The 22,457-nt window shown below is 40.3% G+C and overlaps 1 protein-coding gene across 1 annotated transcript; it reads right to left on the bottom strand.

Moving 5' to 3' along the window:
- Positions 1 to 3,800: 3,800 nt before the first annotated feature.
- LOC126050443 (inverted formin-2-like) lies at positions 3,801 to 21,234 on the bottom strand. The gene is made up of 13 exons (XM_049828308.1): positions 21,046 to 21,234; positions 20,572 to 20,712; positions 18,778 to 19,317; positions 17,233 to 17,375; positions 16,689 to 16,750; positions 15,113 to 15,215; positions 14,397 to 14,482; positions 13,247 to 13,347; positions 11,931 to 12,001; positions 11,721 to 11,828; positions 11,055 to 11,125; positions 9,307 to 9,427; positions 3,801 to 3,923 (listed from the first exon to the last, which is right to left on the bottom strand). The coding sequence occupies exons 4-13, from the start codon at positions 17,362 to 17,364 to the stop codon at positions 3,801 to 3,803; spliced, it is 978 nt and encodes a 325-aa protein (XP_049684265.1). The 5' UTR covers positions 17,365 to 17,375; positions 18,778 to 19,317; positions 20,572 to 20,712; positions 21,046 to 21,234.
- Positions 21,235 to 22,457: the final 1,223 nt, after the last annotated feature.

Genomic DNA, 22,457 nt, shown 5'->3' with positions numbered 1-22,457 from the left:
AGAGAGGTCTCACATCTGCTTTGCTACCAGGTCCCTCCCTCATGAACAGTGATTGTATAAACCAGAGCAAATGCCCCCCCCCCCCAGTTGTATTTGGACTATCACCACAGACTGGCGGAGGAGTTAAGGGTCTCAGCTGTGATGTGACAGACACTGACTGGTTCAAATCTGGGACTAACGACATGAACAGGAACTTCAGCCTCCAGCATCCTGGGGTGAGCCCTGTAATAGGTGAATTATGTAGCATCTTTCTCTGCCTAACAAATAATCAAGCACTGGAGGCCTCTTCACATTATTTCAGCTGGTTGAGTAAATAATACACACTGAAATAAGATTTCATAAAACCTATGGAAAGATTTGAAAACACGTTTTAATGAAATTAGTTCAATTTGAGTCACCTGTCCAGTCAATACAATGAGTTGAAGATTCTGCAGGGTGATATATATTTTAAAAAAGAGATTAAAGTAGCACTGCAATATGGTTATGCTCCTTTATGCCTGTGAGAGCATGGCCTGAAGTCTGCCAGACTCCCAGTAAAAGAACTGTGGCAAACTCACTGAACTCTGGGGTGCAGGGTCAGGCTTTAACAAAAAAATCTTTGCAGTTTTCTAGAATTCATGTGGAATTAATTTAACTGCTTAATGGTTTTATATTGCCAGATGCAATTAAGAAGCTTTTTCTCATTTATTCACCTTCTTATTTAGGAGATTAAGATCCAGATAGTCTATCCTTGCAGCTGCACTTAAAAATAAATAAAATAAAAATACCATGACAGTTTTCACAGTTAGTACAGGAAAAGCAGTTGGTCAGGATCTTACTTGCTACTACGTGGTGTAAAACCACAACCAATAAGCCTCACAGATTCAGGTACATTTGTTTAGCTCTGTTTAGTAAAGTGAACTTATACAGAAGTGAAATACATCCTAGATTACAAATACATATTAGAGTACAATGCAGTTGTAAGTGAACTCTGCATTGAAAGTTGGACTTGTCCTTAATACACAGTTTTTAAACCATTATTACATGCTTTAAAAAAACAAATACAAACAATACAACAGTAACCCAGTAAGCAATAAGCTTTTAGCAGCAGAACATTTGCTTTTTTTCCCAAGCTCTTGAAGACTTGATGCTTTTATTATTGCAGGGCCAATTTATGCTGATGACATTTTATCATATATCGTTTTGTTACAGCCACATGAATAAGTCCTGTGTAAGTAGAGACAATAAGAAATTTGCCAGAGACAAGCTCTTGTATTTGATGCTGAATATATCAACATAAGAAATTGGGCTGGGGTGTCTGCTTTTGCAGTTGGTTTCTATATGTAACGATTGTAGTTATGCTGTGGAACTCCTGTACTGTTCATCAAATTTTACTTTCTCTTCATCTTTTAATAGCATTTCATTTTCTGCTGCAGTTACAGTATTACAGCTACATACATAAATCCTCACCAGATATTTAACTGCACCTTTTCACTTTTTTGTTCTTAAGTGGTATTGTTCAGTTGCTTACTCTGGTCATTAGCTATGTCCTCAAATTTGCATTAGAAGCAGCTCATTTTTCCACCTGGTTAGGTAAAGAAACCTCTATATGTTATTTCTCTTGAAATAACATACAGAATTGGTCTTTGCAGGTGTTTGATACAATTCTGAAGAATTTAAATGCTCAGTAACAGAAGCTGCTGCAAGAGAAGCTGAAGTGCATCCCTAACAAAAATAAAGCAGGATAGTCGTTTAATCCATTATCAAGCATGGAAAAAAAATTTCTTAATTATAAAAACATATGTAAACATGTTCAGCGATGTTAAAAATACCCCTAGATGTCTGAGTCTCTGGAATCAGCAGAAGCCTGTCACTGAACTTTTTTAGGAAATTTTGTCTTAATTTTTATTCACCCACCCAATTTATTGAATTTTGGTAACAATTTCTAACTCAGCTTGGTTCTCAGCAATTTTCAGTAGCCACAAGCCCTCCCTTGTAATCTGTTAATAGTACATCAGTGATGGGTGCTTCTGCCTTCACCTCTTCTGTTTGAACTCAGGAGAGCAAAGATTATTGCCTGCCCTAAGAGACTTTGCTGTTCTGTGCTGTCCATGGCAGATCTGTCAACTGCAGAGAAATGATCCTCAGACAACTGGATAAACCAGATATTGACACTGACAAGAGCATGTGACTGGAGTTAAAGGTCAGAGATTCAAAGCCTGTAGGACTGGGGCCTTAAAGATTTATGCACAGGATTACCCCGTGTGCTGTAAATCGCTAGCTTCACGGGAGATACCTGCAAAGTTAAAGGTGTACTTAATTCTTTGCAGAACCAGGCCTTGATAATCCTGTAAGCACATGCTAATAGGGTTTCACCAGATTTACTGTCTTTTCATTCCCTCCTTCAGAAAATAAATACAGAAAATAATTACTTAACTTGCTAATTATATGATAAAAAAAAAAAGGTTTTATGTAGACTGAAGAATGTTAAGATGAGCTCTAACATCCTGCCATGCCATATCTGATACCCTCTATAGTTTATGTCACCATATCCTGATGGAGATTAAAATAGATGAAAAAAACCACCTGATTCTCATTGTCGCCAGTGCTACGCACACTTTTCTAAAATAAGTACTAAAAAATAATTCAGTCTAAATACCCTCTCACGTTTGAGTTTATACCCCAAGAATTAAATCCACCTTCTCACAAAGGACCAAAAATAACGACAGTTCCATCTAAACTGCGTGTTGGAAGTGCAGAAGGTTCTCCTGGTCTGGTGCTCCTTCTCTTTACAGGGTGGAAGGACACCTTTAATCCTTACAGCTGCTGAATGTCACTTTATAATTTTATTTTACCATATACTAAGTTACTGTTCTGTATTTACAGGAAAAACATTTATTGTTTTAATCTGCAGCTTTACATTAAGCATGTTACAATTGCAAAGTATGTAAAACTTTTGCAGTACAGCTTGTCAAGACAATATTGAAAACTCGCTTTGGTCAGTTTTCAGTGAATCTTACATATTTTTAAAATATATTTCTAAGGATGAGTAACTGTGAAAGAGGAGCTAAAAGAAGGCCATTTATTTAGACACCAGATACAAGGAAAAAAAGTCTTCCAAGGGGTAAGCATCTAGTGTAATATTTACACAAACTCCACTCAGATTTACTAATGCCATTTTTGCAGTGGTTCTCTAAAGAATCAAGAATCATAACCAAGTGTTATTGGCAGAAATCTTCAAGAAAAGTGGACATCAAGTATTTGCCAAAATAAAATTTTAAAATACACACATGCCAGTGTTACCACTAGAAATGCTTCACAGCCAGGTAGGCCAGCACAACAAACGCTTTTCTACATTTATGTCAATCAGCTGTTCTTCAGCAAAGCACATACGCTCCTTTAAGCACACTCATAACTGCTTGAAGGAATCAGACGTCTAATCAGAAAAAAGCAAACGTTCTGGTAACAGTGACATGTGACACAACTTGCCTACTACAGTGACACAGCGCAGCTTGAAGTTCAAGTTTGTGTAACTTTCTATGCCCCTAAGTCTTCAAACAACTATTCAGAGCAATAGCAGGGTATCACCCACCTCTAAGCAAAATGGTAGCAACTTTCTTGTTGGGAGTGATATTTTTTATAACATCCCTACCATGATTTCTTCCAAGCATTCACATGCACTTGAAAATTGATGTCTTACTATACTATCTGCTTGACAACTACATCATCCACAGCTAAGTCACTCTCATTGTATTAGATTAGCTGCAACTAAACAGATATTTTCATCCTAATTAACAAAAGACTGGCTAATAAAACCAGAATTAATTTTTGTTTAATGTACCACTCTTTCCATACTCTCCTTTTAGCCTCTTTGCATCTTCTCCTTTAAGCTGTTTCTTCCTTTTCTCAGACTTTGCAGCTTGCTCCTTCCTGTCTTGATTTTCCTGCATTCAGACAGAAGAACAAATAGAAAAAAATAAATAGGAAGAGTTACTGAAGGAAAAGCTGGTTAATAAACTGTCAATTTGCAATGAGTATCTATTCTGAATATGCCCTATGCACACTTAAAACTCTCAGCTGCTGGGGTTTGAGGGTAAATAGCAGAACAGAGCTCCCTGGTCAATCCCTTTGGACTTTTCCATACAATGATGTCACCAGCAAACTATTTCATTAGCTTTAACTGCCACATTGGACTATGGACTGAAATGCATTCTTCTTAATTAGTCCCTTTGTCCACAAAACAGAACATTAGTTTAACTTAATTAGCATTCTAGAGATTTATCCCATAGCAACCTTGATTTTATATTGTTTGTATTCAGGGATTTCTACCAGAAATTTCAGGAACTCTCCAGCTGTGTTAAACAGCAATTCACACTTTCTCTTTAGGCACCCATTAAATTTGCCAGCTGTATTTCTGCATTAGTGTTCAGTGGCAGAGTCCAAGCTGGATGTCTGTTGGTACTAGTCATACAACTGCCAGGATGGCATAAATCCTGCTGGGATTTACGCAGGCAGGCAGGCCTCTGGTTTCCGCAGAGCTGCTGGTACCGGGATGATATGATTGATGGAGGAAGAGGAAGAAATTGAACAATTGCTCCTAGTAAAGGAAGACCTTTACTCAGTGGAAGAGTATTTCTGGGTTTTGGTAAGTGGCACAATGACAGAAGAGGGTAGTTCTCAACAACTGGGATAACTGTAGCAGAACATCAAGATGACAAAAGCCATTTTCTTAAAAGCTTATGCGGTCCTTGTTCCGGAGTTGCAATCATCATCAGAACATTGCCATCACACCTGGAAGCTTGCTTGCTTTTGATTGCAACCAGTCAGTAGCTAATCTACATGTCGTAGGTAGATCAGTAGTTACTAGGCCTGCTGTCATAGAGATTTGTGATGTTAAGAGAAGGGTGCTGCTGTGTCATATTACAAAATTTAATAATGTCCAGGAAGATGTTGATGATTTGGTGCAGATAGGATTCTTGATGAGACACGTCTGCTCTCCTTTGCAGAGAGTTTGGCAGCAGCAAAGACATTTTCCCATTATAGTGATAGATTTGATTGATTGCTATGGATAGGCTGAAGAAGTCCCAGGAAAAACGCACAGGTTTCTTAGAGCCTTTATGGAAAGTAAAAGCATAGGATCCTTTGGTCCAAAGAAATTTCCAGCCAAATAAAGAAAACTTGAGAACATTAATAGAGTTAGTCTCTCTGAAATATAGGACCATTATAGGCTCAAGGTTATGGGGACCTTCACTGAATATCTAGAAAAGGAGAGAAAAACGGTGTACTGTTGACAAAGAAAGAAAAGGAGGGTGCTTCTGAAAGAACAGGGTACAGGCAGCGAAGTCTTATGGAGAGGCTAAAAGCCTTTCATCACTGTATGCCTCCTACATGCTTGCCTGGTAAATTCCTGCTGTGTTTTAGCATAATGTCTTTGAGATATTATCGCTGTTGAGAGACTTGCAGATCTGTGGGCCGTGGGAGAATGTCTCTGTGTAACATGCCACAAGAAGTAAAGGAGGTGAATTCAGGGATATATTGTCCTGCTACTTGAGCAGCACACACAGAGTACTGAGAACAAACAAAAACACATTAGGAATAAATTTATGGATTGAGCAAGCTTGAACTAAATTGTTCAGAGAAATTAAAACAAAAAATATACATATCGATTTGACATAAACACACTGTTAACAGAGTTTCTTCAACACAAGAAAGCCAGACAAGGCAAAGTGGTAGCAAGACAGAGTAATGAATATTCACAATCCTTTCTCCATCTCCTGGATTACTGAACACAGCCGTATGGATGAGATTAAATAATAGAGGGGTGTCACTTTAGATTTGCACTTTGTGAGACGTTAGATACTTGCTCGATCTTTGAATTAAAAGATGCTCCATGACAACTGTTTATCCCCACACTATCTAAAGTACATCCTGTTCCAACACCACATGCAGCCTACTGAGGAGCAGCTGCTCCAGCTCGGTTATCCTAGGGGAGCACTGGGAGGAACTATCCCTGTGCAGAGCTGTCTGTAAAACCTCTGTCATCAACCAAGTACTTCCTAGAGCAGATTTTGTTTAACATTTTTGTTCCTTTTCCTGAGATTAGACAGCCTCTTTGTTGGGAGCTCCCCTCTTGGAACAGCTGCAAGTGCTAAGAGAAATCAAATGTTTCTCCCAATCCCCTATAATCACACAGTGTTTCATTTCCCCGCAACTTTACAACTCAGTTCTCAGTGTATCTCCAATTTTGGTTGGTTTTTTTTTTTTATCTTTGAGCTGGGAAGCTATTTTCTCCCTGTCTCCTTCTTCCTGCCATCTGCTCCTTTTATTTTTTGAGAATTGGTAAAACAGTCATCAACCCTGGGTGACAAACCTTCTCCTTTTTCACTGTGTCAGTTTTGGGGATCATTTGGGTGTTTGTAAAGCTTCCCCCCCACCTCTTCAAGTAGATGGAGAGAAAGAATGCAGATTCTTATTATAGTAATTTGATTTGAGTAGCTCAGTTTTTGTTACCTGAAGGCTATGAGTCCAGAAAGAACCCTCAGGGAATGAAGAAAGATTTTGTTTAAACAAAGAAGTAACAAAGTCAAAATCTTTCTAGGTAAGCTTAGGAGCCATAAAGGATGACTATTTATCAAAATTATTTCCCTTCTTATTTGATGTGAGATTGGAAAGATAACACTAACGATTTTGGTAGTGCTAAGAGACCTGCTTTACAGAGAAGGCTCATCTCAAAGTAAAAGTTACACCTTAGCCTTAAAGCTTCCATCCAATGGCACTGGAAAGAGATGATGCATGTGGCCGACTTCTAGTGTAAAAATCAAAATCACAGAACAAAAAGATACTTTAAAAATTAAAACCTTCAACTTTTCAGCATGTTGCCATTTCAAGCACAAACAGTATCTTTACTACAGTGATAGGGAGAGAAAGCAAGGCAAGAGGGGAGAGGAGATTCCATTCCAAGTCTGCAATGGAGGTAACGGAGATGCATACAATATGGCTAACAGCCGTGGTACCTCTGAGGTGAGGTGCTTCTGAGAAATGGAACCAAAAATAAGATGAAAGGGAGTTTACATGTTGGGTAGATAAAAAGAAGCCCCTTTCTAGTTGCTGCAACCTGGCTGTGAACAAGCAGCACCCAAAAAAGTAGTTTAAAACTTCTGCAGCTGTACTAGGATACTACATAACCTTTATTGGGACTGTTTCTCAAAAGAACTGCAGTTGCTGGATTTACCCCTCACAGCAATTTTCTCAGATAGCTCTCCACAGATGTTGAGCCACTATGTTCTCGACCCTCTTAATTCTTTCCTTCCTGCCTAGAGTTTTAGGAACTCTAAGGATCAAGTGTTTTGCCATAGGATCTGTGGTTTGTAGGGTTTATTTTCCAGACTGTCTGTGGCGCTGTCGCATCATTTTGGAGCCTGGGTAGCTGTATTGCTTGCAAAATTGAAGCCCAGTGCCTCACAGGATAAGCAGATAGTGGAACTATTACAGGATATGTTTTTCATCTTTCATCTTCTAACACTTCCTCAGAAGCTCCTTTGTTTTCATCTGAAACTATGATGTGCCCTAAAGCACCCCTTCAGCCTCTGTTGCCTTGACGTTGCCCAGCATAGTTGTCTGTATTCTTGCAATACTTCTTGTCATGTGGATGGTCCCCTGTGTAGAAGGCAAATCCAGTCTGGGGCTCTCCTGGAGTCAGCACAGGAGTGGGGGATTATTGCTGTTCAAATATATGAAAGTGAAGCCACTCTCACTTGGCATAAGAAAACCCTGGAGGAAGTACATTAGTTCAGGTGTGAAGTATGTAGTAAGGGATGTGAAATGGAGGTTTACTGGAGGCTTACTAATTGGAAGGTGCTGTACACAACTTTCACGGTGAAATTGCCGTTTTCTTACTCCTTATTGCAATGAGTGAAGTCTTATAAATTAATAAAATGCCAAATATGATCTCTTGGCAGATTCGTAGTTTTGTAGGGGACACAAAACATACTGTTTTGAACTAACTAGTACAATGAAATACCTACATGTAAACATATCTCCCAATTAGGCTTTGCCTGTTGGAAAATTTACCTTTGGTCTATTGGCAAAGCCTATAAAGCATGTCACGTTGCTCATTCTTTCACACGTCACTAAGCTCCTATTGCATAGAGGCCTGATTAGTAATTTTACAGTGGGAACAACAACTTGGAGGGTTCTTAGTTCTCCATAGGAAAAAAAAAAAAAATAAAAAAAATCACATTTTATATTTGCCCACATGCTCATTTCTTGCTGCAGGTTGCAAGCAAATAAACAGTTACTTTCATTTACTTCTGCAGCCAAGGTTTAGGTAGCTCAGCTTGGAGTAGAAGAAAAAAAAGGAATTCTTGCTTGCTTAAAAAAAAAAAAAGTTCTCAATCTATTTCTAAACAGTCACAAATGCAAACCACCTGTAAGGCCTTGAGGAAGAGCTCTCTGAAGGTTGTCATTGTGCTAAATAAATCTTCCAAAGACAATTTTTTTCGGTCTTCACAAAGATAATCAGCAAGTTCTTCCTTTTTCTTTTCAATGGTGGCAAACTCCTTCTGCAGGTCTTTTGAAGCATCGAGACTGCCCTGAGACACAGGTTGCAACACAATTTATGCACATTAACAAGTAGCATATTCTGAGCTGCCTAGAACACTCAACCCAGTTAACACAGAGCAGTCGGTTTTAAAAAAATTAACAGTTAAGATTTGTTCACAATGTGTGGTATTTGCTTCTTAATTGAATCATCTGCATTTCCCTGGTTTCATTTGGCCTAAAGCAGCTCATTCTATGTTGCCACTTTCACTATACAACCACATGGAAATTTGGCACAGCCTGGCATGACTGATGAAGGGAGATACAGCACTAGGATTTCTGCCTTTTAGCTTTAGTTAAGTGACCCTGTTTTGAGAACAGGAAAAGCTAGGAGGTTTGGAAATATGCAAATTGGAAATGTGGAAAAAAGAAAAAAAAAAAAAGCATATTGCAAATCTGTTCACTTTTTCTTCCCAAAGAGCACTGAGACAAAACACATTTCTGCACACATTTATAGTTGCATCCTACATTTCATTTTTAGGGCCTCCCTTTCTTTTGCCCACACGCAAAGCTGACTGGCCCTCCGCTGTTTCCTTATCACAATACCACATTACAGAAGTGGAGGAACATCTTGGATGCTCCTTCCACCAGGGCGCAGTGGGAGTGCAGTCCTGACCCTTTCCCATAGAGCTCTATGTCCATTTGCAACCTGAATTACAGTGCCTTTGAGGAGAGATTTAAAGGGTTTGGGAAGAAGGATGGGAAATGTGTCACACCCACATTACCTACTTGAAGAGATTTTGCATGCTGTGTTTTTAAATCGTCTGTTGACAAAAATAAACGCTTCTCTATTTCCAACAGTTTCTTCAAGTTGGCACTTGCCTCAGCACGCATAACATCAAAGTGGATTCTGAAAGGCCCACAAAAGGAACAGTACATTGAAGGCGTGAGTGTTTTGTTTTCATTAAGTTAAAAGATTATTATAAACAGTATCATCTCTGCAAATGAATGTAGAATTAATTGTCTAACCCAGACCCTGCTTTTGCAGGTAGTTCTCTATATAAATCCTTTTGTATGTGCTCACACCCTCATCTAAGAAAGAATCTGTGCTTTTGCCCTCACTACCTCCCCGGGTAGATTGTGGAAGAACCTCACTGTTCTAGTATTCAAAAAACTCCTCCAAAATTTCCAGCCTAATTTATTCATAGGCAACACACCCTCATCTCTCTTGTGCCAATACTGTCCTTACTTAGCTGGTTCTTTTCCCTCTGTACCTTTTCTCCCTAATCTATTTGTAGTCCAAAATTATCTCTTCTCAGAGTTCATTTAGCTCACGTGGAGACCCAAACACGTTACACTGCCAAAACAACATCTTCTATGGTTCTGACCTACTCTTTGTGCCAGGCAAGAAGTACTGAATCAGCAAAACCTGGCATGGTGTTTCACAGTGTATCCAGATGTGAGCAGCATTAGAAGAGTCCCTTGCAGGATTTGCATTGTAAACAGTTCTCCACAGGTTGATTAGCAAATCAATTCTGTAAGTTTCAAAGTTTGACTAAACTAAAGGGCGATTACTTTATAAAAAAAGCACATTTATATCATTGACCAGCAAGATTTAGTTTCAGGTAACAAAAGTATTTCTATTATGATGCAACCTAAAAAGAAAGCAATGTTTCAAAGCAACATGCAACTTAAATTCTGCACAGATATAACTCACAAAAGCCATAAAATTTTCTGTAGCATTACTGAATAAAAAATATTTTCTTTTAATTATTTAGCAGCTACTTAAATGTCAATCCATCTCCAGATATAAAAGTTACCCCTGCTTGTAGCTACAAGGAAACGTAAACCACTGCAAGGTTCCTCTTAATCCATAACAGGATTAAAAAATGTTAATGCCGGTGCTATAAATGTGGATTCAGATTAGTGTAATTTAACATATCTCCATGTGATTCTTCTCAGCTATACAGAAAGTGCTGGTGTTAGACTCATGAGGCTTTCAGGCACATGTGGGAAAGTCTGCAGAAACAGATTATTTTTTTTTTCTACCCACATATGTTAGAAACTTGTGCTGATACTCAACTCAGGTACTCCTGAGGTCCCTTGATTGCCAGTAAATCACCCTGATCATTCCCTTCTTACACCAGCTCTGCACATGTACCTCCTGATGGCCTTGTACATGAATATCACAGAAATTTCAGGGAAGATATGCTTCTGTTGCAATAGAATAGAAGAATTCTATTGGAATAGAAAGTAGTAGTGGTGGAAGAATCCAGTCCTTCAAAATGAAGGCGTTAACTATTTACACAGTTTTACTGGATCATCCGAAAGAAAAATCACACTGAGCTCCACATAAAAAGTCTTAACCAGGTTGATTTATAAATCTTAACAATGTTTGGTGTTAGAAGGGAACCTCTCTCTCCCATGGCAGAGAAGTCCTGTGACCTTATTACACCGTCATAAAATGACTCAGCTCCTTGTTGGCTTTAAAGAGATTGGCAATTCATACATGACAAAAACAAACAATAATGTCCTACCCTGCTGCCTTGGAAACAAAGTCAAGATCCCTGGGAAGCTGCAGCAGATCTGTGTGGGTTTTTTCGACCTCCTAAAATTGAAGAGAAAAATGGTTACCTTGCACAGTCAGTCAAAGAGTATGAAAGTTTTTCAGCTGGACAACATCAGGACTGAAAAATTAACACTTCAGTTTTCATTCTTATAAGCGTAGGGGTAAATTTAGTCTCGTTCATTCTTTGTCTCATGTTGGTACCCATAGGGAGTTAAAAAGAAAGCAAAAGGCTCTTTCAACTGCTCAGGCTTACATCCCACGTGCTGCCACAGTGTGCAAGCTGACCTGAGATTTTGTCTTCATACCGCTAAAATTAATTTCATTTGACAGATGCATTTGGGAGACGTGTCAACACAAGAGAGCAGTTGGAGAAGAAGAGAAAGAAAACAGCAAGCAGATATGTTAAACAAACTTGAGAAAGGAAACCTAGTGTTAAATCTCTAAACATTACTGCACATGGATTTGATCCCATCTGCACAGAGAGCGGTGGAAAAGTTTTCATCGTATTTCAGGCACAGAGGCTCACTCTCCAGACACCTACAGTGGGGTGCTACAGAGGTCAAAGCCCCTTGGTTTCTGGGCAATGAATATTTGAGAATAATGCATGCAGAAATAATTTCACAGTTTTTTGTACCTCCAAAATATGGTGAAGCAGAGTAATGTGGTTTTGGTTTGCTTTTGTTTCTGTTAGTCTGAGCAAGGCACTAATTTTAAAACCTCCGGCATCTCCAGTGTGACGCCCCTAGAAGATATAGAAAAAAGTTCCTTCCAAGTTTCCAAGTCTTGCATTTATATTTTCTGTTATCTTTAGAAATATAGCAATTAAAGAAATCAGTTTACTTACATAGTTCAGAAAGTTTCCAACTTTAAGAATCAATTGGCAGAAAACTGGCAGTCGGTGACTGGTAAGAAGTGCTGAAGAATAAAAAGAGAGAGATTTTCAATAAACTAAATTATCTGAAATAGGATTTTCCTTAGGTTTGACAGTGGGGGGTAACAAAATTCTCATCCAAGATTATGTCAAGCCATTGTTACGGATTTGGAAATATACCAGTACAGAAATAAATCAGCTGAATGGAAGTGGAACGAGTAAGTTTCTGTTATGGTCTCTTCTCTACAAATAGATGGAAAACTAGTTTTGCCATCAAGTTGGGAGTATAGATGTGTCATCCCTGCAGCCACTTATGAAGGAGAGCTACATATGAGAAAGTGTATAAACTAGTGAAAGTCTATAGCCCCCACTTCCAGCACGTAATTATTCTAGGTTAAGAAAAGCAAAGGGCTTTTTGCCTTGTTATCATCGTTAGTGGGAGTGATAACCAGAAGCTGTGCATTTTAGCAGAAGAATCTGGGGTAAGAATAAAGTTTTTGGCAGAACTAGAACAGAAATGCTGACCCACGCAACGGGATGGAGGGTGGACGGGTGGGACTGCAGAGCTGTTGACTGCAACACAGTAAAGAGTAATGATAGCCCTGACATCAGACGGCCAGGTATAGCCAAGTTTTATGTGCAAACATAAACAAAAGTTTTGCAATTTAACTCTTCAACAGGAGGTCAATGACTCTCTAAAACTACTGAACTAACTAATTGGTAGAATCCAAGATCAACTTCAAGAAAGAGCTAAAACTAAAACCAAGGCTAATTTCGTGTGAAGGGGGTTGCTGAAACACTGGTGAACGTCATTTGGGACATCTGTTTTGGAAGCCAAACCAGATTCTGGTACGTCGCTGTGGCCTGCTCCACCACGGAGCTAAGCTGGACTGCAACTAGTGTGCACTAGATGAAAAACTGGACCTGATTCATTGTTATGGACAAAAATCTCCACTGCGCACAAAAATTTAACCTGTATTCAAACAGAATCTGGCATTGACATAAAGGAATTTTTCTCCTTCTCTGCAGAACCACTGGCAGGAGAGAGGTTTGTGTTATTCACGTCAACAGAAGCTCCACTTCAGAGCAAGACAGCACAAAACGTATTTCTGCAGAATGAATTCTGGAAGCAGGAATCTACAGAATCGTTTTGACATTTGCTACATACTCAGCAATTAAAAGGTTAATTTTGATTAGATTATAGCATATGTTACCACTGATGCTATTCAAGTAGAAGAGAGGCTTCCTGTGACTGAGCCTGGGCATAGACACAGCACTGATGTACTTACTTTCACAGGCTGTCCTGATAGCTCGTGCTTTTGGCCACAGACACTCCAGCAGAACCGTTGTTTCCTCACAAATCAGCATACATTCAATCCGCAACTGGTAGCTAAAAGAAGTCAGTGGAAAAAACCCCCAACAAATACCACAGAAACAATCCCCACAGGCCTGATTAATTGACTTGTGTTCAGCAAGAGAATCACCCATTTTAGGCAAAGTGCAGTACCAGCATTGTTACATGCTCTTTAACGCTCTGACATGAGAACTGGATTATAAATAAATCAAACACTTAGATATTTCCAAAGATGCCCTAGAAACAATTATCATCTCCTCTTTCAGAAAGCAATGTTGCACTGACATCTGGCAGTGACTTCCTTGCATGAGGCCATAATTTTTTATAATTCCTGGGCAACACTAGCCAGGACTTTTGTTCTTCCTTTCAACTTCCCAAACAGAAATTAGAAATATTTTTGCATTGAGGTCCTTTAATGATATTTATGCCTCACCATGGATTAATGTTGTGGAAGAGCCATGAAAACATTTTCTGAAGTACTTTTAAAGCTAGCTATAAGTTTGAGAAAATGAAAAGGCGTATTTTCACCACGACATTTTCAGAAAAGTGTTTCTGTTTGTGGCATGGCAACTGATCAGATTTATGGAGAGTTGTTGCTATGAATTACAACATATCACCATATTTTTATGAACAGCATAAAGATTTCTCTGCATGCACCTCATCTGACTTCGTAAAAATGAGGGAGGTGGTGAAAGCACAGGCACTGCTGTGATTCATTCACGGTTTTGTGGGCACTCTTTGGTAGACTGGAATCTCTAAACCAGGGGTGGAGTGAATCAGCAGCCTGGTGGCAGGATTCAGTCTGCAACTTCATGCCACACAGATAGTAGCGGTACAACAGTCAAGAGTTTTCTCATACCAAGGTTAATTTAACTGTAGTTTGCCAAAGGTGTCTGAAAGCCTCTTCAGCCTTTGGGAAGGAAAAGTTTCTCAAACCAGCTCTACAAATAGTGGTCAGATGATTTATCCTGAAGACTGAATATGAGGAACACTGCTCTAGCATAGGAAACGGAGACCTTAATTCTTATGGACAAATCTTACAAGAACCACACTAATGGGTTGAAGACAAGGAGAATTTTGCTTACCTAGGAACTTCGAAGAGATGGAGATAAAACTGATCTGCATTTGATAGTTCTGATTTTTCTTCTTTGAAAGATTTCAGGCTATTTATCTAACAGGGAATAAAATAGTAAAATAACCACACAGATATTGCGGGTGCCCGTTGCTTCTTACAGGTATGAAACAGGCTTTTCTGAACTTGCTGGGGGCACAGGCAATGGGACTGAGGCAGATGAACAATAAATTCCATATATGAACTGGTTTGTAAGGGCAAATGCATAGGTTTTGTTTTGACTGGAAGGTCATCTGCATTTGTATAGCGTCTTGTGGGATGAATCCCTGATCCATAGGCAAGGATTCAGCAAGCTATAGCGCATAGAAGTCCTGCAACCCCTTTAAAAAGATGGGTCCTTTCTCCTCATTGCAACCTGCTCTGAAAGGCTCTTTATTCACCTAAGTCCACAAATGCTGATGTACTTCATCCATCATTATAAAACAATGGGAACAGAGAGCAGCACTTAGTCTACCCCTGTGCTGAGTCTCCCAGTGTGCTGTTGCCTAATCTCTGCGTGAAGAGGCCAGACCGCTGCTGGGGCAGACTTCCCACCACTCTGCCTTGGAAGTTCATTGAGATGGTGCAGGAGGATATGGGAACCAGTCATAACTTCTTGCTTTAGCAGTGCAAGTGTTTCAAGCTGAGCACAAACCACACTGAACTCCATCAGAATAACACACTTAATACCTCGTGGTCTTCAGGCAGCAGTTTAAGTAGCTGCTTCAGTATCTCAGCATCCAGTTTGGATCTATCCCCTTTCTGAATCATGTCAACAATCTCTTCATTGGAGCTGTAGGAAAGAGAGAAGTGCTGTGGAGCAATGGCACAGGGAGGAGTGACATGACAAACGGAGGAGACCCCAACCTCTCAGCTAGCACTATAGGAGTAAATGAAGTAACTTACTATGCTTGCCTCCCATTACATTTTGGATCTTAGTCCTCAGAAGTACAGTGGAGATAGGAAAAAGCAAAGCTTTTTTTTTTTTTTTTTAAGCCTAAAGCAATATTTCTCATAATTTAGATGTGCTTTCTGAGTTTTGTTCATCTTTACACAACAAACCATGAAGGCCCTCCTTTTTCCTAGTGACACTGGACAGCCAGAGAAGAGATTTACTTTTGGATTCCTCCACTGCTTGCAGCAAAGCCAGGGCTAAAACCAATGGCTCTCCTCCTGCTGAGAAGTATTTATAAAGATCCCAGAAGGTTTTTCCCAAAATCCTTGCCTGAAACTTTGGCAGACAACATGTCTTTGAAACGAGTCCAGACTGCTCTGGTTTGGGCTCCGGAGAGCTCGGCTCCCTGCAGCCACCGGTGCTAATAGAGGCAGCACCCGGCTGCAGAGCAGCCTCATCCCTCACGAGTGCAAGCAGGGCTCAACTCTGATCCCACGGTCACTAGCTGCTCTCAGGAGAGCTTCGCCACTGCCCAGGGAATCACACAGAGAGAGGAAACAGCAACTGGATTAGGCTATGCACAGATCTTCCCCACTGAGAAGCAGTTTGCAATGGAAAAAGAATAAAATATTCTTAAAAAAAAAAAAAAATCCCTCTGACTGATTCTGGTTTATTCTTAACACAAGGGAACTGCTAGGCTGAGTTTCTTTTTGAAGCCCTTGTGACATGGGCCATTGCACAAAAGGCAGGGAGACGGCAGAACATCCATCTTCATCCCGCAATAGTTTCAGGAAATCTAAGAGTAAAGATATTTTGCCAAAAACTAATACAGATCCCTTTCATTTGTTTTTTTCCCCTCCCTGTGAAGACTGTGACTTGGTAAATTTCCTGTTGTTTAATTATAGAAACTGTTTCCTATTTATAGAAAAACTGCAAATAAAATCTATATACAATTTTGGATCTGAACCCTTGGAGATGTGTCTTTAAAATCAATTAAGTAACTCGAGACTTCCAGTCAGGAATCTTCACTGATGGTTGGTGCCAGCTGTTGATATTTATGTCAATAATACCACACAAAAATACGTTTCCACATGATTTTGCTGTTATTTATGAATATTGTCTCTTTAAGAATTAGTGGTCCATTTTAGGTTTAATACCAGTGTGAGACATGATATTAATTGTCTGGAAAGAGACTGCCACATCTCATTAGTTTAAAAAAAAAAAAAAAAAAAAAAAAAAAAAGAAGTTGACTCCTTTCTAAAGCCAGATACTAGTTGTAAAGTATTTCTGCTACATATATTTCATTTAATGTCTGAATAAACACATAGACACATCAAATAAGCAATTCAGACAGTACTCTCCAAATCTTACCACTTAAATTGCTTCAGAACTATACTCAGAAGGAAGCTTTTCTTTGGATCTATGAATGTGATCTGTGAAAAGAAAAAAAAAGCAGTCAGCTAGAAATAAATTTACCTTGATTTTAATGGAAATTTTAGAGCTTTTGTTTGTTTGTGGGCAAGATTCATTCTTCTCTGGTAATAACATTATCAACAATCTTCATTGATCAAACTTAGAGCAATTACAATGGTACAGGTCATTAGTTCTATTTTAAAAAGAGAGAGGCAAAGGCATAGAGAAGGGAATTGATTTGTCTAGAATATTACAATTTAAAAGAATTAATACTGAAATGCCCATGTCTTCCCCTCTCAGATGAAGACCTCTCCCTCAGCAGTTACTTCAACATGTTTAATTCTACACTTCTCCCATGCTTTTTTTTAGGTAATCTTAGGCAATGGTTATACAAATATTTCAAACTTTCTTATTATAAATAATTGACAACAATAAAGAGTGAATAAGCTTTTCTCTTCCAAGAATTTTGCCATGCTCTACAAAAATCACGCAGTCCAAGTACCTCTTTTGCTTTCTTTATTTTTGGCTGCATTTTCTCCTTAGGTGCTGTTGGCGGGACAGAGAAAAGTAGCTCCAAGCTTGCGTAGTCAGGCTCTACAAGCTCCCTGCTGCTGTTTGGCATCATGGCCCACATGGAGCGACTTTCTGGAAGAGAAAACCACTTCAAGATGGACCACAAAGGTAGAGGAGCACTTTCAAGACAGTGTGATTTGTGGAAGGGAAAACACTTTAGAGGATGAATGAAATATGACACTCATTAGTCCTGGACAAATGTTAATTATTTAAGAATGGCAGCTCCCACAGACAGCATCCTGAAAATCTGAAGGCTAATCAAACCTGGAAAACTACCACCACATTTGATTCACCGAACTGAAGGCAGCAGATGAAGTTAATGGGCTGGTCCCAATTCTTTTGGCTATTGCTGACTGGCTACACATCGCAGAATTGTGGTACCCAAACAGGGGATGTTGCATCCAATTAGGTAATCATCTCTCTTTGCAAGAGATAGGGACTCCCAAGCCCAGCATTATTAACAGAATCATCAGGAGCCATCTGAATAACACATGGCACTTCAAAACATGAACTTGTCTACAACACTGGAATCTTTAATGAAGGATCTCACCTTTTTCTTTAGGAGAGGTTGCAACAGTGGCACTGAAGACATTGTGGATGAATCTGAAATTTGTATCTCTGCCCAGGAAAGCAGACTGTGGCTCAGACTATTTTTTTCCATGCTTGTTTATGTATCTTATCATAGCAGCAAGTTCTTACCCCCTGCTGTCTGCTTTTCTTGGTGATAAGCACAATGGAGAACAACTACAAGATCTGTGTTGTGTGAACTGAGTATTAAAACCTGCAGCAAAAATGGAAATGTATTCATAGTCTCCTTGCTGAAGGTTGAACAGGACTTGCAAACCGCTTTGGCAGGCCACATGTTAACCATAGACCTTAGTGTTATTTTGTGTGAGGGGAAGAAAACCCCACACAAATCACATGGCTGTGGTCACTATGAAATGAAGCTGGAGACTACACCCTACCCTGAAGGTACGTGTTCCCCAGCCATATTGACAAGAATTTTCAGCCTTAGATCTTGGCTGATGCATCTTCTGGCTGTGCAAGAAAAAAAAAAAAAAAAAAAAAGGTAAAAGTTTCAGCTGAGAAGACACTTACTGGTGATGTGTCAGGAGTTCATTAGGAAGAACCACAAAGCATGACCGTTCAACAGATCTTTCCACTCAACACAGCCAGAGCATTTTGCAAACCTTAATTAATGCAGACTCACATCATCACTTCACAAGTAACAAATAGAGACTAAGAGATTAAGAGAAGATAATTTTAGCAGCCACAGAGCCTCAGTTCAGTGCTTTTCCCAAACTGCTATTTCCTCCATTTATTGGTGAAGGCCTGGCTTTCCATATTTATTTGTGATTACTAACTTTTTGTAGGATGAGAGCGGACAATGGGACCACCTGTGTGACCTGACTTACTGAGTCAAGGCCTAGCCCCCCGACATTAGCATTTTTGTTTGGATGTGAAGTAAACGAACCGATTACCCCGGTGTCACGAACACGCACGTACGTCTTGCTACATCGGAGGGGAGCTTCTGCCAGTGAAACACCTTCATCTTCAAAGTCGGCATCTTCTTAGGGTGGGGCTGCCCCCCGTATCCACAAGTAAGATGACTGCACTCGGGATTACTGCATGGCTGGGGAGGTGGGAGTGACGGGACATTAATGCCAGGCACGGGAAGGGGTGGAGGAGGCACCTTACACCCAGAGGGTAGCGGTGCAGGGGTTGGCAGTAGTGGTGGCAGAGGTGGCATTGCAGACTGTCCTTGGGAGGGTGAGGAAACACCTCGCTGGGAAGGTGACGTGTTCCCTGGAGATTGCTGCGCCTTCCCGGAAAGGCCAGTTGTTGGAGAAAGGCTCAGGTCTGCACCGCGGCTCTCCTCTTCCAATTCCATATTAACTTGAATGCATTTGTTCACCTTTTGAACAGATCTTCTGGACACTGTTTTGTGGTGATTTGGGCACTGCATGCTTGATAGCAGGTTCTCTGTGGCTTGCCCCCGTCCCATTTGCCTGCTCTACAAGACAACAAGGAGGTCCATGGATTAGCAAAATTCCTCACAACTGCTGGCTACCGGTAACTACCCAGAAAAAGAAAAATAACAGTGACTTTCTGTCGTGGTTTACGCCCAGCTGGCAACAAAGCACCATGAAGCCACTCACTCACTCCTTTCCCCCCGCTCCGCCCCAGTGGGATGAGAAGGAGAAAATACACTGAAAGCCTTGTGAATCAAGACAAGCACAGGGAGGGATCGCTTACCAATTATGGTCAGGGGCAAAAGACACTCAACTTGGGGAAAAACCAAAATCAATTTAATTTACTACCAATCAAATCAAAACAATGATAATCAGAAGTAAAACCAAATCTTAAAACACCTTCCCCTACCTCTTCCTCCTTCCCAGCTAAACTCCACTCACAGTTTTCTCTACCTCCTCTCCCCCTCAGCGGCGCAGGGGGACGGGGAACGGGGGTCAGTTCGTCAGACACTGTCTCTGCCTCTCCTTCCTCCTCAGGGGCAGGACTCCTCACACTCTTCCCTGCTGCAGTGTGGGGTCCCTCCCATGGGAGACAGTTCTCCATGAACTGCTCCAGCGTGGGTCCCTTCCACGGGCTGCAGTCCTTCAGGCACAGGCTGCTCCAGCGCGGGCTTTCCCATGGAGTCACAGCCATCTTGGGGGGCATCCACCGCCCTGCTCCGGCGTGGGCTCCTCTCTCCCTGGGCTGCAGGTGGGCATCTGCTCCCCTGCTCCCCTCCATGGGCTGGGGGGGGGGGGGGGGGGGCACAGCCTGCCATCTCACCACGGGCTGGGGGGGCATCCCCTCCTCCCCTCCTCCTTCACCAACCTCAGTATCTGCACAGGGGTTTCTCTCACATTCCACTCTCCTCCCGCTGCTGCAGGTTCCCCATCTTAAATCTTTTCTCCCAGAGGCACTACCACCTTCGCTGATGGTCTTGGCCTTGGCCAGAGGTAGGTGCAACTCGGAGCCAGGGAAGCTTCTAGCAGCTTCTCAAAGGAGCCACCCCTGCAGCCCCTCTGCTGCTACCAGAACCCTGCCATGCAAACGCAAACCAGTTTCCCATTAAGGTACGTGGCAGAAATATTTCTATCTGCTTTACAAGTGACATTTCATGGTGGTTTAAGCTGTGTGAGTCAGGAGCAAAGCAGTACTGCTGGCCATAAGGCTCTTTTTTGACTTCCCTTGAGCCTTCTACCTTCTTGTTGTGACAGAGAAAGGAAAAGTAAATGCTATCAGCATAATAGATCTCTACCTGGTTGCTTTTTTCCTCTTGTTGCTCAGCCATTCAGTAGGATTTTTCTTTTGATGGGGTAAATGGATGCCTCCTACAGAAGTTGCTACAGGTGCTCTGCAGAGGGGACTTCTCAAACCGCAGGGACACAGACAGTTGTTCCTAAGAAACCATGTTACCACAACTTACCTTGAGTGCAGAAGGGTGGGGATTTTGAGAGAAACTCTCAAAATAGCCTAATAAATTAAACAAGCTACAGCTGAGGAGAACTCAGGCTGAGCTGCTTAGGGACCTGTGACCACACAGGGAAATGACTGATAAGCATTAAAATGAGTAAGATGGTCTTATTTTGCCCTTCAACCAAATTTTCACCTAGGACAAATCTTTACATTTGTCCCGAGACTATACAGTTTCTCCCGGAGCCTCTTGCAAAAGGCTATGTGGAAGTGCCCATCTTGTATGTATGCCCAATTTTAAAAATGGAAGTGGACCTACCTAAGTTAGTAGCACGCTTGCTGGCTCAGGACTTGGTTTTGTTTGCTTGACTGAGAAAACCTTTCTTCTGCAAACACTTACATCTCCTGTGGATGAACAGTGTCTTGGGACACTTAATCTCGGTAGCTGTAGTTGCTTTGTGATTTCTCTCTTTAGCTAACTTGTATAGCAATGGTCATCAACAACTGTAGAAACACCACATGCTAAATGGGGAGCAAAGAGCAAACTATCACCCTCCAGAAATGACACAGTAGGTGCAGCCTTTTTAGGGACTGTGTGTAGTGAGAAACAAAGACCCCCTTCATCCTAGCCCTTATACAAGTCTTTAACAAAACATGCATTAGTAGCATCAGCAGCTTTAATGGAGTTAACTGTCTGGGTACTTTCTTTTTTATTTTTAGTGCAGGATCAGAGACTTATTTGGTATATACACCATGTTTATGTTCCCAAAGGACTAGATTAATACTTATGAATGACCGTTTTTCTCCTGACACAGCAATTTTAAGTAATGACTCGGATAAAACTCTTCAAGGGAGCTGCATTAAAATCTACAGTTGATGCATCTCTAGTCCATAGTACAGCTCTAAAGCATATCCTATAACTTGAAACAGTTTGTCTGTGAAACCTAGCAGTTCATACTCATGATAGTGTCCAGCTTTTACAACAGCCTCAGTAAAATTGTGAAGCAGTGGATCCAAGGCAAAAGAAAGCAATAAAACTTTTGATCTGTGTTTTTAATCTTAATTTAGTAGGATTGACTTACATTGAAAACATTAAATGTTAAATCAACTAGAAAATAACACTTGATTTACATACAAAATGGAAACAGTTAAAATAGCTAAACCAAAGGCCTGTAATAGAAAATGAGTATTAACTGTATTTGCTGTTTACTTAAATTAATTTGTTGTTGGTTTCCATAAATATTTTTTTGCACAAATAAGCACTAACACTTCCCCAAAGGTAAAGCAGGCTTACATTTAATTTATGTAAACAACTTAATGTATCCCCTTTAGGACTTTACAATCTTTGTGCTAAACTTGTACAAATGTCTGTAATTACCCTAGCAGGACAAGTGAGGGATTCAGCACTATGAAAGAGCCTAATGAGAAATAAGCCACTTTCTGCTAGAAATATTAGGAGTAAAATGAGCTGATTAAAAAAAAACCAATCTTATTAGAAATAATCATGTTAAAATTCTGCTACTTGTTTATTTTAATTAAGCTATTGGAGGAATCAGTAGAAGACGATTAATTAGGAAGCTCATTTTTTTTTAATCAGAGTGCTCATCTAAATTGCTACAGGGTTTGTGTACAGGAAAGTCTTGTTTTTGAAAATCCTAATAAACAAGCAGTACTACACAAGAAACAGCTAATATGCTTTGAATGATAAATAGGCTTATAATAATGTACCTC

Source organism: Accipiter gentilis, chromosome 25, assembly GCF_929443795.1.
Source record: "Accipiter gentilis chromosome 25, bAccGen1.1, whole genome shotgun sequence".
Taxonomy (NCBI): Eukaryota; Metazoa; Chordata; class Aves; order Accipitriformes; family Accipitridae; genus Astur; species Astur gentilis.
Note: the sequence above shows the minus strand (reverse complement) of the source record. Positions and strands in the feature narration are given on the sequence as shown.